Source organism: Phoca vitulina, unplaced genomic scaffold, assembly GCF_004348235.1.
Source record: "Phoca vitulina isolate PV1807 unplaced genomic scaffold, GSC_HSeal_1.0 scaffold83, whole genome shotgun sequence".
Lineage (NCBI taxonomy): Eukaryota > Metazoa > Chordata > Mammalia > Carnivora > Phocidae > Phoca > Phoca vitulina.
In genome coordinates this window covers 4,654,532-4,673,188 of record NW_022589786.1, presented here as the reverse complement: position 1 = coordinate 4,673,188, position 18,657 = coordinate 4,654,532, and the positions used below count along the sequence as shown (strand labels likewise).

Genomic DNA, 18,657 nt, shown 5'->3' with positions numbered 1-18,657 from the left:
CAAGAAGCCAGGACACAAACTGGGCCACGAAGAATGACTAATTCACCAGGTGGCAATAGTGCCAAGAGAGAATGTTGCAGGCAGAGAGAGAAGGCTTGCAGAACAGGCAAGCTGGAGGACGGGGAGCTCAAGGACACTGGAGGGGCCAGCTATCCACCGGCACCCAGGCTCAGCCCAGTCCTGCTCTGCCCTGTGCCTTCCCAATGGGCCTTTTATCAACCGGAAGCCTACCTGAGAGTGGACAATTTGCTCATTATCCCCAAAGTACTTACTGAATTCCTACCATAAGCCAGTAATTGTTCTAAGTTCTGGAGACAGACACAGTGATGAACAGAACAGATGTAGTCCCTGCTCTCATGCAGCTTAACTTCTAGAGAGGTCTACAAACAAACAACTTGGGAAACTATAGATTTTCAGGTCATGGGCACTGCTACAAACCCAGTAAATCAGATGATGGGACAGAGACTAATCCACTGGAGTCCACCCCAGGCTGCTTACGCTTGCACATGCACACATGATCTCCCTTAAGACTTATATCATAGGGGAGCACCTGGGTGGCTCAGTCTGTTAAGCATCCAACTCTTGATTTTGGCTCAGGTCATGATCTCAGAGTCATGAGACTGTGCCCCGCGTCGGGCTCCGCACTCAGTGGGTGGTGTGCTTGAGATTCTCTCCCTCCCTCTCCTTCTGCCCCTTGCCCCACTCATGCTCTCTCCCTCTAAAATAAATAAATAAAGTCTTACCAAAAAAAGACATATCACAGGGAGATGGGCAGGTGGGGAAAGTCCCTTTCTTTTTACTGATGAGGAAATTGAAAGCCTGAGAGGAGCAGTGATTCATCTAAAATTTCATGGCCAATAAGTGCCACAGGCAGGTGACCTCATTCCATACAGAAAAGTAAAAAATATCCAGGATAAAAGATTAAAATGGAGGGGGAATGCAGAGAGCAAGTAGCAAAACAGTATGTACAGTAAGATCCCATTTCTATTTTTTAATGTTTTATTGTTTTTATATGGGGAAAAAGAAGTCTAGAGAAATGGACCCAAAACTGTTTATAGTTGTTTTATCTCTTGAGAATGAGACTATGGGGGACTTTTATTTCCTACATTAAATATTTTGGTAATGCTTGAATGTTTCACAATATATATTACTTTTGAAAGCTGAAAAAAAAGATTTTTTCAAAAGAGGGTGTCACAATCAAACTTGGAGCCCACCTAAATAAAAGACACATGCACCAGGTAGGGAAAAAAGACATTTGGAGTGGTCTGAACCAGCATCCCGTTGATTGGTTTCTCCAAGTAAAAATGAGCCTAGAGGCTAAGACTATGTGGTGTATTTGGACGAATTTTCTGAGCAAATGGAAGTTGCTTCCCCCACTTAAGTGATTGTGCTAGAAGTGAGATGTCACTGGAAAATGGAAGGCCAGAGTTATGTTATAGACTTGGGTTTTTAGAACAAGTGAGGGATGGAAGGTATTTTCATCAGGGTAAATGAAGCCCTACCCAATTCTTTTTGTAATTTCATAAAATCCTCCTGGTCATTAAAAAAAAAAAAAAAAAAAAACTTAGAGATGGAGAGAATTATCTGACCCAATCCTTTCAATTCCCAGGGAGGAACAGAGGCCAGAGGGAAAGGGATTTGTCTATAAAGTCAACAGTGATTTAATGCCCAGCCCAGACAAGGACTAAGGACTCTTAAGTCTCTTATCACTATGACAGTTTTCCCTTAAACCTAAAGATTGTTCCACTGGTAGTGTGCAAGACAAATTTCAATGGTACAGAATAATTTTCTTTCATTTTACTTATCATGAATTTTATTTTATTGGGTACTGGAATTTACCACTTTCATTGTAATACTAGTAGTCTCTGTTATGCTAAAAAATCAAATTAAGGGTAAATTAAATAACAGTATATGAATCAGGCAAAATTTGTCATATGATATATAGGCAATTTGGATTTGAAGAATGCTGTACTCTACCATTCCATCTTAGACACTGCCAATCAACTGAATGGAAAATACCAGAAGGACTTGTGAAACTCAGTTCTGAGCAAAGCCTAACCGTACCTCTAAGTCTCAAATGGCTTCTCAGTGTGAGTCATGGACATGGGCTGCTCTAAGAATTCAAATAGTTGGAGGAAAGATGGCACATTTGGGTAAAAAGTGGGCACATTCAGCAAACAGAGCACAGCAGGGATGAGGTCACCAACAAGTATCTATTGAAACTATATTCGTAGTTTTCTGTTCCCTTCTCATGTTAAAACATCTGTGACTCCCAATCCTTTGCCTATGAACAGAAATTCCTCTAAATAATATTTATAATATTATCAGATAACATGTATTTAGAATCTACTATATGCCAGGTACTTTTCTGAAAGCTCCATATGCATTAATTATGTAATCTTTAAAGCAACTCTATGAAGTAGGTACTATTATCATCCCCATTTTGTGGCTGATGCCAGGTTGTGCCAAAGCAGTGATTTTACCATCTGGGACACCTTGAGGCCAATCCAGTTCAAAGTCTTCATAGGCAGAAAACATTGTACAAACCTCACATCCAGAGATGTGTTGGGGAAGAGTGGAGGGAGTAGAGTCTCTGAGGAAGAAAACTGAGAGACTCACCCCAAATCACAGCCCTTCCCAGTGAGGAAAGGAGGTGGGGAGAACATGACAACATGCTTCCCTCTGTTCTGCCACCCAAATTCCTGATTTTGTTTCCATCTGTCACCATGGATTCATGAAGAGACAAAAGAGGATAAGAAATAATATGGGGCAAGACATAAAGAGGGAGGACAAGATGAGGGGGTGGAGAAAAGGGGAGATAAGCAGAGTAATCAAAAGGGAAGAGTCTCCTCTGGGTTCAGCCAAGACCATTCTGTGTGAGTCTCCCTCCCTCTCTGGACCACAGTATTCTCATCTGTAAAATGGATGGGTGGACTGGACTAGCTGACTTTTAAGATCTCTCTCAGATCCATCATTCTAGGATTCAGAAACAAACGAAGGAAAAGGAAGAAGGTAGAAGACCAGAAGGGGAGAGAAGTGTAGGCAGGAAGACGCAAATGCTAAGGAGGAATGATGAAAGGGCGGGGAAACAAGAGGAGAAAGAAAAGAGGTATTTCCCAAATCAGTTGGAGTCGGCCTTCTTGTTGAAAGAGAAGAAAGGATTCTCCTATCAAGAATTACAGCAATAAAAGCTTTATCCTCAGGCAGTCAGCTCCAAGCCTCCCCCTGGTGGGGGCCATGGCTGGGGGTGGTGGGGGCCAGTGCTGTCTGAAGAACAGGGGCCAGAAGCAGCCCTGGGAGGCGGGTGGGGGCAGCCTGGTTCTCCCTGTCTAGGAAGGAGGGCAGCCCCTCCTCCTCTGGGCCTGATAATGGACAACGATGATTAGCATATTCCCAGGTCTGAGGGATGTCCTGGGGAAACTAGAGGATGTGCCCAAGGGGGCTACAGCTGTAACATTATCACATTGTGCCTGCAAGGATGCAATCCTGGGAGCCACCCAACAGAGAAAATCCCAGGCCAGCAAGAGATCTTCCAAGGTCATCTTCTCCAACCTCCTGCCTGTAAGCATCCCTTCGCTAATAGTCCTGTGCCAAGGGAGTTAGTACAGAGTGACACTCAGTCCTATTCTCCAGTTTTCAGAGTTGTCTGAGCCGTCCCAGGCCTTGAGGCCCTTGAAGACAAAGACAGTACCTCTGACCAATGGACTACCCCCTTAATGCATAGGGCACAGTGCTGGGCACACAGTGGGCTCTCCAATAATTGATCAGTAGGTGAAATGGTTCTCTTCTCTCTCCCCCAGTAATATCTATTCTGTTGCTTAACATTTCAGTCTAAACGTTCTTCCTTTTGTTTATTCCACTGCCCCTGTTTCAAAGTCCAACCTGTCATTTGCCTGAGAGGACAGAACCTGGTAGATACGGGCCTCTGTGGAAGTGAGGGAGAATACCCACTCTGCGTGACAGCGCCAAATCCAGACTTGACCCCCGGGAAGACGTGAATAGACAGCAGCACGATATAAATGAGAACCACAGGTGCAAAGGAAAAGACCATAGATAATTGTTCGCTTCACAGACCATGAGCAACTTCTGTATGCCAGGTTCTTGGCTAAGCAATTGATCTGAATTTTTTATTCTTCCCAACAATCCCTAAAATTAGAATTAAGTATTCCTAGCTTACAGAAGAAGAAACTGAGGCTCAGAAATGTTAAGCAACTCTCAAGGCCCTTAAGTAAGGGGTAAAGTCACAGTTCTGGTCCACTCTTCCGCTGACTCATCCTTACAGCACATTGCTCAGGGTTCAGCCTAATCTGTGAACACTTCTGGCAACAAGAAACATGCCACCTCCTGATGCTGCCCCTTCCATTATTGGGCAGCCATCCTGGTCAACATGGTCTTTCCTCCCATGTATCAGGCAGCCGCCTCCCTCTCTGAAAGTCCCCTCCACCTTCCCTGGCCGCCTGGCACAAGTCAGTGGGCCGTAAAAGGTACCTCAGCTACGGAATCAGAAAAATCTGGTTCTATTCTTACCTACCACCTACCAGCCATGGCACATTCAACCAAGGCACTTCTGCCATCTTCTGCCATCTGTACCTCGGTCTCTTCATCTCTGCGAGAGGAACAAAACTATATTCCTCGTCTAGTGTTTGGGAGAGGATAAAATAAATAATACTTGCACAGGGCTGAACTCAGTGCCTGGCAAACAGTAAATATTCAAGAACATTATTTTACGGAGTCCCTCTTCCCCACCGACACCCGACAGAGATTTGTAAAAAATGATCTCTCTGCCTAAATCTTCTCTGAGCCAAACACCCACAGAGTCTTTAATTATTCCTTACAGGTCAATTTCAAGTTTGTTTACCAGCCCAGTTGTTCCTTTCTGGACCTGCTCCAACCTGTTAATGTCCCTCTTAAAATGCAGGGCCTACAGTGGAATATAATAAATTAGCCCAGATTTGAAGCGCAGCCCACATCCCTTCTTTCCTGCCATACCTGCCTCTCTTAGTCTTTATATTTCTCTGGAGTTCTTCAGAATTATTAGGTGTAAGCCAGACTGGCATAAAACTTTAGTGAAGAATGTTTGAATCTCAAAAAACTTTAATTTTTATTTGTAATAATAGTGAACACACCGAGTGGTTTCTCTGTGTCTGGTACCACATCAGCATCTGACACGCATTTTCTGCTTCAACCCTGACAATCCCAGGAGCACATTATTGCCCTCCTTTTTCTGATAAGGAAATAGATTTGAAGAGGCTAAGTGACTTGCCCAAGATCACTCAGCTGTCTGACAGATGTGAGCCCACTATGCCATCCTCCCTCTCAAAGCAAGCACGTATGGGCTGCTTATTATATCTAAGTACTTTCAGGGATAAAAAATTGGATATGATACAGGCAGAAGACATAGGCAGGGGCAATTTAATATAAAAAAAAGAAATGTCTGGCACCTGCAACATTGGACTTCTGAATACACTGTCACAAAGATCTCTCCTTCTCCCCTCCAGCACATGCCAATTGACTACGGCTTCCTGGGCAATCTGAGTTAAGGGAGAAAAAGGAAAAAGATAAAAGTGGTCATCTCTCTTCTTTTAACTTTCACTGTCCCACCATTTCCTTCAACCCTTGCCCCAAGCAGACTCCGCCTTATAAAGAATTTTCTTTTTTTTTTTTTTTTTTCCAAATTGATGAACATTTTTATTTTTACACTTAAAGGATGATGAATAACCATTTCTAATCCTATTAAAGAAAACCCAACATCTCAAGCGGAAAGGATAACCATATTTACTCATTAAATGCCATTTAAGTTTTCTACAACACAACTTGAAAATACCCAGCATGCATGTTTAATCTCAGTACAATGGTTTCAAGACCAAGTATACATGTTACAAGCATCAAGGCTAGATTACAAATTATCATAGTCATCATCGTCATCATCATCGTCATCATCATCATCTTCTCGTTTTCTTTTCAATGCATTTGATGATTCATTGGCAGTATTTTGTGATGACACCATATTAGTGGTAATAAGAATGTTTTTAGACCCAATTAATGATGGATTAATCAGAACATTCTGAACTGCGGATGTTGCAGGAATTGATGCTTTTACAGTTGGGGACTGTGAAGTGGGCATCTGTACTGTAAACCTTTGCCCTGTGAGGGACATTGGAGTCCCTACTTTAGTTGACACAGACATGGTTTGTGGGGTTGGTGTGCCAAGCGTGGGAGTACTTGGTCTGCTAGTAACTGAACCAACACTTAACCGTGGAACTGTTATTCTTCCCGCAGAAGTAGATGCCTTTTTTTGTAAATACTTAAGTCTATAGTTTGGAGCAGTCAGGCAGTATCTATCAGGTGGCAACCTGGGGCCTGAATATGGCTTGATTAATGGCAAAGGAGTTTGATTTCTTTGCCTTGCAATATCTAATAAAAAATCTCTTGGAGGAGGAAAGGTAAAAGGCTGATCAGCACGACACTGGATGGCCAATCGCACATCATCTGCATCAACAGTGGCTTTCTTAGCATGGCTTGAATAAATTTTTGCATCATCTAGAATTGTGGTCACATATCGGAAGGCAAACTCCAACATCTGATTTATAACTCTTGGCTCATATTCTGTAATCCCCATATCCTTCAGGATTTGTGCCATCATCTGTGCATCTTTCGGCATGCTCTTGGGAGAAGCCATCTTGCCAGACTCCATGATATCCGTTGATCAGACTTCTCGAGCTAAATCACCCACATTAATGTATTTCAGTCCTGATCTTGATGCAAGTTCTTTGCCTAGCGTGGTTTTTCCAACCCCTGGTGTACCGGTGAGCAGGATGTTCGGAAGCAACATGGTCCTCTATAAAGAATTTTCAATGAGGAGCCTGCTGGTGCTGGGGTTGGGGGAGATGGAAGCTCCTTCACACTGGTGTAGTTTTTCTGCCTTAGAACTAGTCATACTCTTTGACTCAGCAATTTTGCTTCTAGGACATGAACAGACGTTTGTGACCAAGGGAGGTTTTCACAGCATCATTTATAATAGCTAAAAATTGAAAATCATACCAATGCCCATCAGCAGAGGGATAGCTAAGTGGCATAGGCAGTCATTTATAATCGTGTTTCTAAAGGTTTAATAACGAGAGAAAAACGCTCATTTAGAATCTTCAGTAAAAAAAAAAAAAAAAAAGGCAGGAAACAAAACCAATTATAATCTACAGAGGAAAAAAGAAAACCCAGAAGAAATTTACTAATATGCTAACAGTAGGTATCTAGATAATGGGATTTCCAGGTGGGTTTTAGTTTTTTCTTTGAACCTCGTTGTATTTTTCCAGTGTGTATTTATTGTTTTAACCATCAGAGGAAAATGTTATTTTTTAAAAGGGCTGAAAGAATCTGGTCTGGGGGCAGCCAGCCAGCTTGTGAAGAACAATTTTTGCCACTGGACAGTTTCCATCTGTGCAGCAGCAATTACTACTCTGTTACCATCAGATCATCTTAATCCTATTGATTGAAATGCCAAAGTAATGCTATTAATTTACTACTTAACAGATAAATTACTAGGAGCATAGGAGAAGGATCCCCCAGAGTACTCCTTTAGGTGTAACAGTGCGTGGTCCTCGAACATTCAAGCACAAAGCCCAAAGAAGCTTCTAGAAGTCCATCTATTTATCCCTCATCAAAGAGCCTAGATCAACCAATTCTCTCTGAATCAATAAAAATTGTATTGGATATTTATGATGTGCCAGGTACCAAAACAAGTATTCAAAAGAATTACTTTACTCTTTACAACAACCCTATGAGAAGCAACCACTATTAACCCCATTTTACAGATACAGAAACAAAGAGAGGATAAGTGGTGTGTCCAAGGCCACACAGCTAATAAATGGCAGAGCCTGAGTTTGATGGCAGAGTCCATGGAGCACACCCCTGTTCCAGTCCGGAAGGGAGTTCTTATTTGGGTAGCACCTTATGCTTTCTTCAACATGGTTTCAAATAGTCATTTATAAGTTAGGACAGAAGGTATCTACACTCTAAGGATGAGGAAACTGATGTTTAAATATGATGAAGGGCTGGCTCAAGGTCACACAAGAAAGGAACAGGCAGAAGTTAAACCGGGAATTTCTGACTCCGCATCTGTAGCCTGCCCCATTTCCTGGCTGCTTCTCTTTGCCTCTGACACCTGCAACAAGAAGCAGGAGGCAATGGAATTTGGCCTCCTGGGTCGTCCCCCTATTAGTTACAAAGAGGTGACCCTGCTGGAGGATCCCACAGGGTAGAAAGGAAAGAAACCCCAGAAGGAAAAGAAAGACGCAGCAGTGACCCTGCATCCCTTCTGCCATTAGCCCTCCTTCATCCTCAAACCAGGAAGGGGCACCTTGTCGTTCCCTCATCGTCCATCTATCTTCCTTTCGTCTCATTGGGTCCCACGAGTTTCACTGACACATCTCCTGAATTCTCCTCAGTCAGTGCTTCCTAGAGAAGCTTATACTAAACCACAGAGGAACAGAAACTTAACACAATGCATATTCCAGTTGAGTGAACTGTTTGAGCACATGTGAACAGCTGCTCCAAAACTTACATCAAAATTCCACCTCAGTTAGAGTCGTGTACCAATTCTGCCATCAGAGCACCTTGATTAGGTCATTTAAGCTCTCCAAGCCTTCGTGTCCTCATCTGAAAAATGGAGGAGAAACTGGTACCAACTTCATAGAGTTGCTGGATGGATTAGAAAGCATGTATGGAAAAGTTCTTGGCTCTGTACGTGGCACCTAGAAAGAGTTGAAGCATTGATGGCGATCGCTATCACTGTTAGCTAACCTCTGAGTCCGTTTCCTTCTCTATAAGATGGAGATGATCATCCCTACTGATTTTGTAAAACCGTAATACAGCAGGTGTTCAATAAATGTCTTTTTTTTTTAATGCACAAGATGACCAGGTCCCATAATTCCATGACTCCTCTTCCTTCATCTTCCCCAAGACTTTGGAACCTGCTGAGTGAGACAAAGAAGTTCCACCCCGCTGAGCAGAGCTGCATCTCTCAGTCTTAGAGGATTCAGGGGAATGAACAAGGGCTATTTAGAGAAGTATTAGAGCCCTGGAGCTTCTGGAAAACTGTATTTACATACAAATACCCACTTCAACTAAACCCTCTCAACTCACAGTTAAGTGTTCTCTTTCTGAAGACCAGTCACTCAGTTGATTAAAGGCAGCTTCACTTTTGAATCCAAGTTGCTCTTTCTACAATTTAAGGTCATTCTTCCTCTGAGCCCAGGAAGGATTGCTTATTTTCTCAACATCCTCCTTTGAAATCAGTCTCCTGGATGCTTGAGGGCCACACACATCCAAGCTCCATTCATGAAAACCTCTGTTTTCTCTGGGATAAATAGCCCCTTTTTGTTAATGCATTTCCTATGGCTTCATTGCAACATGGCTTACTTTCCACTACAGGCTTGAGCTGGTATCGACTGGGGAGGGAAAAATGATATGTCTTTTTCTAATAGGCCCAGATATTCAAGCACTTACGTGTCTTCACGTAGGCCTTCCTCTTTTAGTTTGGGAGTTCACACAAAGTAAGGGCTAAGGCATATTCACTACTGATACAATTAAGAGAGAAGTTTATCAGGTCAGGTCTACCTGGAAAAGTTATTTGACCTCTGTGAACCTCAGTTTCCTCATCCGTAAAATGGAAATAATGACCCCCAACCCATAGGATTATATTAAGGACTAAATATCGAAAATAAAGCTCTTAGTGTAATGCCTGGTACTTTATAACTACTCAACATGGGCCAGCTGTTATTATTATATTATTCATATTTTGCTCAATCACCTGGTACAATCTCTGGCTTATAGTAGGCACTACGTAAATAGTTTGGGATAAATAAGTAAACAAATGAAGTAATAAATTAATGGTAACTCAAAGGAGATGATGATGACCTCAAAGTGCCTAGAGAATGAAAAAGGCTGACTGCCCTGTGAAGGGAAAGAGCTTGTTTCCACAGCATCTGTAAAAGCATGGGGCCTTTGGCCATTCAAACGACACCTGCAGTTGGTAAAGGCAGGTGTATTTTAAAGATGAGTGAACTGAGATGGAAAAAATTAAATGAAAGTCAAGCTAATGCCAGAGAAATTCTGAGAAACAATTTAATGAACAGCCAAGAAGGGATCGCCCATCCCCTTCCCGTCTTTTGTGAATGGCCAAATTGTCAGGATGCCCCAGACCACAACTGGAGATCCTGGTCATGTTATGGCTCTGCCATCCGAGACCCTGAGCCGGTCTCTCAACCTTCCAGTGGAACCTCCAAGTCATCACCTGTACACGGGGATGCTGTCATGGGCATGGGACAAGGAGCAAATGCAGCGACCGATTTGGAAGTGCCACATACATGGAAAGCATTATTTGTATGAGAGTGATCATCATACTGTTCTCAACCCACACTCTCTGATTCTCAGAGTTCCAGGAATTCCCACCGGTAGTTCCAAGAGTCATGCAAACATTTTATCATGAACCACAGTGGCTCCTCAGAGGAACTTTGCGATCATTATCACTTGGAAGAGTCAACAGAGTGTAGCAGTTAATAGCGTGGGCTTTAGAGGCCAGCTGACTGGTGGCCGTGCCCCTTATAAGCTATACAACCTTGACTACACTGCTGAAAATGCAAGCGTCAGCTTCCTCATCTGTAAAATGGAGGTAATGATGTCATCTTCATAGGATTGTTGAGAAGATCAAATCCAGTGACACATGTAAAGTACCCAGCACACGGTAAGTGCTAAGTGATTGGGAGCTATCCCTACCTTGAGCTAATACCATGTCTTTATCTGTTTTTATCCTATTATTATTTCTCCTCAATATTTACACTCCCAGGTCTTGGCAACCTCAAATGACCAATCCCTGCTGATCAGTGCAATTTTTCTTCCCGAAACTTTTTGTCCAGAAGCCCTGAGCTCCATTCTCTGCAAAGACATACTTTTCCAGTGAGATTTATCTGATTAAAAAGAAAACTGCATTGAAGGTAATGAGAGCCATTTGCTCTCCTGTCCAGCTCATGGGATGCATGCTGATTACGCAGGGCCTGCTAAGAGCTTTGACTCTGGCAGAGCAAACCCCATAGGCCTGTTCTTTAGCACTCAAGTCTCTGAAGGATCCCCCAGGATTCCTCACACTGTAACTCATTGCAGAATGACACGATGGTCAGAGGCACGGGAAAATTTCCCCAAATGAGACATTTGGGGGCCGTCAGTGAGATGGTTGTTGTTGAATCGTAATTAGGGACCTAAGTGGGGAGAAATGTGAGGTGTATGCACAGACATGGGTTTGACCTAGGCCACTGGCCTGAATCAACCCATGGGAGGGTTGTGGATGCTCCCAAAAGAAAAGGATGGCTTCTCCTATCTTCCTGTCTTGGATTTTCCCAGAGGACGCCAAGTTTTTTCCCCTGGGACTGACTAAAGGTATCAGGGCCAGGACTGGGCACTTTTTTACTCAGTCAGATCACATCACTGAGGCCCAGTACCTGCACAGCTACATTCTGCTTCCCCCGGAATGCCAAGTGCTTATCACCCATTCAACAGCTATCTGTTAAGCCCTGACCATGGGCCAGGCTCTATGCATCATGGAAAGAGCCTGGAAGGAAGCGTGCAAACACCATTCTAGCAGGGTCTTGCCTACATAACCCCTCGGTTGCCCCAGTCCCGAGGAAAAGGAAGGCTACAGAGTGGAAGGTTGAGCTTGAACCAGAAAACACCAAGGGCTGCTGTGATTCCAGCCTTGAAACCGACACATGGAGTGAGGAGAGATGTCAGTTAGGCAAATCCAGTGTGGTGTGTCACCGCTAGATCACCACACAAGTTTGAAGCCTTAATTGTCTTACTTTAAAATGGGACACACATCCTACTGCTCGGGCTGTTGGCAGGATAAAATGAGATAAAATATGTAATGCTGTTTCTTGTCACCAAACAAGAAAAATAAAAACACAGCTTTTTGGAAATAAAATGAGAGGCTGTGGGGAGTATAGACTCCCTCTCCTAGAAGAGATTACCTACAGGATTTGATGACCTACAGGAAATTCTACCCTCCATGGACTGGGTTTGAGGCTCTGTGATGCTATCGCAGGGCCAGGACTAGGGTGAGACAAGTGAGGCACCCAGAACACCATATTTAAAGAGGGGCTCACTCTCAGGCCCCTGTAAGGGCACACACAACCCTGAGAGTGAGTGCCTCCCTCAATTTCCCAAGGAGCCTCCTCCCCTCCTCCCTGCTGCCAGCCTGCTTTGTGGAGAGACAGAAAGTAAAGCAGAAGAGTTCACAGATGGGAGGTTATCCAGAGGAACAGACCAGAAGCAATGATAAGGTATATGAAAGCTCCCTAGAGATTCCCACTTCCCTAGGGGCAGGGGAAGAACCAGATGGAGTCTCAAGGTTCCTTCCAGCTCCAAGGATCCAAGATTTTATCTTTCCCGCACAAGAGAATCGTATTCAAATACATGTGCTTTCTGACACAGATAAGGTTTTCTTATAGGGAGCAGATATAGCTGGGGGAGGTGGGCCAGGAAGGGAGAAAGAGGTGTTGTCCCGTAAGTCCCTGGGGAGAAGTGGGCTCCGAGCATGCCAAATGTGACATTCTGCTCCCAGGGGTGCTTAGCAGATCATGAAGCGAGAGTAATAAGATGTCAGGCCCTCCCTGGCCAGCCTAAGCCCCTTACTGCGATCAAATCAAATTGGAATTGCACAGCTGGCCATGAAAAGCCAGATGTTGACCTAAGGATGCAACCCAGGCCAAGCTGAGGGTGACCAGCAGGGCCCACACTGCAGAGCAACCCCCAGGTTCCCGGATGTCAGAGCCAGGGTCCAGGAAACTGGTCAAGTCCAGAAGGCCAGAGAATGCTGGTCGCACCTCTTCCCAGGAGCCTAGGACATGGAGCCCTCCTCAGCACCTCTCCCCCTTCCTTTCCCCAAGACAGCCCACAGGCAGAAGAAAGAAAGCTTTCCCCCACAAAATGCACAACATGGACAATGGCAAATGTTGGTTCTCTCTGAAAGTGCAGAGGCTAAAATTAATAAAACTCAGAAAAATTCTCTGATTCATGTCCCCACCTTCCCCTAAACACTGCCTTCCTGCTCTGAAGCACCATAGCAATCCAATTATGCCACCTGAGCTGGGTGGCAACCTCCGATTATTGTTTATGTACCTGATCTGTTCTGTCTGCTCAACTATAAACAACAAGAGGGCAAAGGTCACTCATCAACAAATGATTATTGATTGCTAACACATGCCAAGCACCCAACGATACAGACACAAACTGTGCCCACGTGGAGGGCTTCTTCTGTAGGCCATGACACGTTCATCCGCATCTCCCCGATAGCGCCTTATACGTATAGTGGGTGCTTAATAAATCAGAAAGATCAGAGGATTTCACAGCAAGGGGGCCTGCAAAATTGAGACAAACTAGCACTCCACAGTCTAGTCCCTCAACAGACTGATGATCCATCCTCCTACCTTCCCTGCTGGGTCAAGTCCCAGAACCGCTCTCTGAGCAGCCACCACCAGCTGAACGGAGCGGGCACACAACACAAAACAGTTCATTGTGCCTGATCTAATGCCAATCTGCCATGCCACAGATGAAGAAGCTGAGGGCCACCTATGAGAAAGAACTAGCCCGAGACCACACAGGAAGTTAGAGCGGCACTACAACTACACCCTTGTTCCCCAGCTCCCACCTTAATGTGTTTTCCTCTGTTCCACAGCGACCTTCAAAACTGTGTCATAGTAAATACCCATGGACGCACAGAGCAGACTTTCAAACAACCTTTGACTAGTTGACCAGGTGCTTTCTGCACAGAATAATACCCTCTCATTGGATCACCTCCCTGCCAAGACAGAGGGGAGAGATATTCTGGCCCAAGTCAGAGGACAAGTTGCCTGGAAACCAAGTTGGACACCCCCCACTTGGAGATGTTTTTGGAGGGCCCATTCCCCAAGCTTGGCCAGACCACAATTCAGTATAACCAGAAACAGCTGAGAAATCAGGATGGATTCTTTTTACTGTAAAGGGATTAGGGAGGGGTAATCGTCCCTTAACTTTTAGACCCACCATAAGGACACAGACCAGGGGGGCCAATCCCTACTACTCCCAACCTCACAGACTCAATGTTTCATGCTCACCTCTTGTCACTGTTCTCTCTCCGCCCCGCCCTCCCTCACACACGCTAAACTTCTTTTAGTTCTCCAAGTCCTCTCTCACCTCTAGACTGAACACGTGCTGTTCCTTCTACTCAAAGCACTCCTCCTCCCCTATTTCTTCCAGGCCAACCCCACACCCCACCTTCAAGCTCTATTGTAAAAATCGCTTTCTCCGCAAAGCCTCTTGGAAAGCCCCCACCCTCACCTAAGTGCAGTCGAGTGCCCATCCCTGGTGCTCACTGAGCCCCTTGATAATAGCACTGGCCGCACCCAGGCACCTTCACATTCACGTTCTCCTCTCCCCGCTCCACCTCCCTTCCCCTTCTCAGCCTGCACCTGCAGCTTCTCCTCCAGCCCTGCACACCTCTCCCTAGGTTACCCTCTGCCTGTTAGTCTCTCTTCTGCCCCTCACCTTGTTCTTTCTCCCCGTTTCCCACCCTGGACCTCCCGACTTGTCTACCCATGTTGAACCAAGGAGACGGAATCTGTCGGGGGAACCCCCTCTGCTAACCTAGAATGTGGTGCCATGCAGGGTATAATTGAAAACTGTTTCTCCCCAGTATTGTTGCCAACCCCAGCTCATTTGAAATTCGGATTGACAGCTCCATATTGATTCCCTATTTCCAACTGATGTTGCAACAGGAGAACGAGAATCTGAGCATTGATCTGGCCTTTTTTCCAACAAATCCCTGAAAAATGAGTTGTTCCATTGGAGAGAAATCTCGAGACTGGATTGGGAAAAATCAAGTCACAAACATGTTCACATTCCTTCAAAAGATTCTAGACAAAGTTAGATGCCAAGACCAGATGTGTGAAAAAGAAAAAAGAGGGAATATTACAGACTAATAAAATGATAGTTTAGGGCCAGAAGGACTCTTAGAGATTATACTAAACCCCTTATTTTATAGCTTAGAAAACTGAAAGCCACAAAGGGTGACTGTGAAAGCCACAAAAGTGACTCTCTGAAGATCACACAACCCCCACTTCACTGTGTCCCCCTGCCTCCATCCCCCCACCCCTGGCTTGGAAACCCACTCCTGGATCTTTCCATGGTCTCTTTCATTAGGAGTCAAAACTGAGTCCTTTAACTACCAAAGTCTCCCTGTGTGACACATCTCCTGACTTAAAGGTGACAGGGAGTTTAATACTCTGTCCAGTCACTGCAGCTTTGGCCATAAAGCCTTCCCAGCGAGGGACAGACCACTTGGTCCCAGAAGACCTCACTGTCTTTCTGAAATTACTATTAATCAAATCTGTCTCAACCGAGTCTGATTCACTCCATTACATCGCAGTAATCCCTGAAACAATCTGCATCATTTCCAAATACTTTCATAGGGTCAGCAAATCCTAACAATCCAATGTCTCATTTCTCAAATTCATCCCCAGCTTCTCTGTTCAGTAGCTCACAGATGACAAGCAAAGGTTCAAGTTCCCCAGAGGTAGTGGTTCTAAATGTGCAGCAAGACCTCCTTGATGCATATTTACTCTGCACAAGAGCACAGAGCACAGATTTACTATAGGGGCCCGTGAACTAATTCTGTGCAAAATGTGCTTTCTAAATATAGACAGAATGTACAATGATTGTCAAGTGGAGGGGCATGGCTAGTTTGACATTCAAATGGAGGCTTTGTATGTGAAAAAGAATGAGGGAAACTTTGGTCTAGGACAGTAAGAGATGGGGGATGACTGGAGGTGGTTCACACGCAATACCAGTGAATTATGATTGAGATCTTTCTCTTTCAAGTTCTCATTATCTCGAGAAGAAGGTCTCAGTCAGGTGTTAATGTGTCTCCAACCTTTTCGCAATACTTGCTGGTCTTCCCCTGGGACTCCAGGCAGGCCTTGGGTTCGAATGTTGGTAATCAACAGCGAGTAACTAGAATTTTAGACTTCTCTTTTTCTTTCGTTTTCACTGCTTTCCCTATCGGGGTTATGTCTATCACAGCAAATAATACTGCTTTTTCATTTGCAAGTCATGAAATATCAAGTTGGGTGTTTAAAGAGTTAAGTTTGAAGGAAGTGAGGCAATTTAAGGAAATATTGTAGCTGACGAGGAGAGGTAGTGCAGAACAGGGCCGAAAATGTGAAAGCGACCCCCAAAAAACCAACTGGTATGGGATACCAGTTGGGACTAGCGAATCTCAGAATTTCAAAGATTTTTGCTATGAATCACTTGAGGAAACAGGTCATGGGGCGACCCACAACTCTTTCTTCTCCATGTTTCAGTGTGGTGAGTGCAGTTCATGCATCAGAATTGTGGAGTCAGACTCCTGCTCTGATGTTCCCGGATGTCACAGAATATCACAAGCTTCCAAAACAAATAGTAATAATAGCAGCAACATTATGGATACGCTTCACAATTTACAAGGCTTTCCCATACATTGTAACTTTTGGATGAAGCAACACTTAAAAATTTGAGTTCTAAACCCTTCTGTCGTTAAAGTGCTGTGTGACCTGAGGGCAGTTACTTAACCTCTCAGAGTCTCCGTGCCCTCAATTCAGCTCCCCATGCCAGAGCTTGTAGTGGGTCAGTGGCCAGGTAACCGGACCACAAATGCTGCAGACGTGAGAGCTAGGGGGACCAGAGGACTCCTCAGCTTGGGGGAGGATTCCGGTATTAAATGGCACATTTGGCTAATAGCAAATCGTAGGGGACACTTTGGGGCACATTCATTCTCTCCCCGTACAGCATAATAGGATTCAGGCTTATGAAAGAGGCCTAAGGGCCAAGAGATGGCTGGTTCTCTCGGAGCTGCTGGGAGGGAGTACTGTGTTCTCAAATCTTATTGTCTGAGAGGAGGGGCTGGGGAGAGAACAGGAGCTTATGAAAGCTTCATAACCGCCACTCCTAGAAAGGTTCTAGAAGTGAATGACAGCAGCAGAAAAGTCGTGAATCACCAGTTGCAGGCCTGTGGTCCCTTTTGCTCACGCCAGAGCCACAGAGCACCCGTGAGTCTGGTGCAGAATGGGGAAAAGGCTGGGACTGCGGTACTAACTGTGGGCCATGGGAGGCATCCGGCACGACTCCCCAGCCGTGTAGGGCCAACGGTGCAGCTGAGAGCAGCAGTGAGACCAAAGATGCCCCCAGACGGGCTCCGAACTGCTTCAAGCGCGCGCACACGCGCACACACACACACACACATGTACACACATGTACACACACACAGAGCAAGGCAAGAGCAAGACAATATATCGAGTGCCCACTATGTACCAAAAACTGTCCTAGGTGTTTTTTAGCTGTGCTACCACGGTTACTGCTCATGTAAAACTAATTTGACCTATGAGGCAACTCAAGTTCAGAGAGGTTGAGTAACTTCCCCAAGGTCACACAGCTTATAAATAAGTGAGACAGGATAGGGGCAGGGTGGCTCAGTTGGTTAAGCAGCTGCCTTCGGCTCAGGTCATGATCCCAGGTTCCTGGGATCAAGCCCGGTATTGGGCTCCCTGCTCAGCGGGGAGCCTGCTTGTGTTCCCTTTCTTGCTGTGTCTCTGTCAAATAAATAAATAAAATCTTTAAAAAAAAAAATAAGTGAGACAGGATAAATTCCAGTCATCTGTTCTTTTCACTCTTTTTGCGCTAGCCTATATTATATCTCACAGTACATTTCGGAAACACATACATGCGATGCACATACCACATACATACATCCACACAAGCCTTCAACACACTCACACCCTATACCCCACATGTACATCCATCCCACATGTACACACACAAATGCTGTACTTAACACTTTCACATGAACATAGGTATTCACATTTGCACATTTGTATCTATGTAACACAATCCACCACACATCCACAAATACCTCATCGCATCCCAGTCCCCACACACATCCATACACATCCACCCACTTGAACACATCACATCTAGAAACCTGCCCACATCACACCCACTCACAAACATCCAGACTCACACACACAAAAAAACAGTAAAATGCATTTGCCCCTCATCCTATCAATCAAAATGAGCTCTTAAGTATATGGATAAGGGATCTTCAGGTTACATAACATGAGTGTCTAAATAATCCTGAAATACCTTCTGGAATTGCACAGGAATACCAGATTGCTTTCAGTATTCTTTTTACTGGAAATAATAGTCTAATTACTTTAAAATTGTTAATCCGTACATGAATATTTATGAATACCCTACTAACCAGAATATTTGATTAAAGTAGCATCGTATTCATTCATTCATTCACTGTGCAATCACTGAGTATCAATTATGTCTGAGACACCATGGTAGACACAGCAGGGGATTAAAAGAACAAATAAACAATAAATAAAAACACCATGATTCCTGGTCTTCAAACACAAACACAAGTAATTATATTACCAGGTAGCATGGTCCAGGACCTGGTGAGTGAGGGATGTGACAGGAAAGGGGGACGAGGAGACAAGATGGCTCTGGAGCTTGTAGGCTAGACAGTGGCCAAATGCTGGTGCTGTCTGGGGAAGCGGGTTCTGGAGGAGCAAGTTCAGAGAGGAAGCTGGGGCATTC

At 44.6% G+C, this 18,657-nt stretch overlaps 2 protein-coding genes across 3 annotated transcripts in view; one reads left to right on the top strand and one right to left on the bottom strand.

The window, feature by feature from the left end:
- Positions 1-18,657, top strand: part of GLRA1 (glycine receptor alpha 1) — an 81,169-nt gene that overhangs the window by 12,918 nt on the left and 49,594 nt on the right. The gene's annotated exons all lie outside the window — the stretch shown is intronic.
- On the bottom strand, positions 5,765-6,924 carry LOC116626110 (transcription initiation factor TFIID subunit 9-like). The gene has a single exon (XM_032395270.1). It carries the CDS (start codon positions 6,692-6,694, stop codon positions 5,897-5,899), a length of 798 nt encoding a protein of 265 aa, XP_032251161.1. The 5' UTR covers positions 6,695-6,924; the 3' UTR covers positions 5,765-5,896.

What these genes read in the sequence shown, in the direction of transcription:
- LOC116626110 (XM_032395270.1), bottom strand. Translation starts at nt 6,694, where the DNA reads ATGGAGTCTGGCAAGATGGCTTCTCCCAAGAGCATGCCGAAAGATGCA.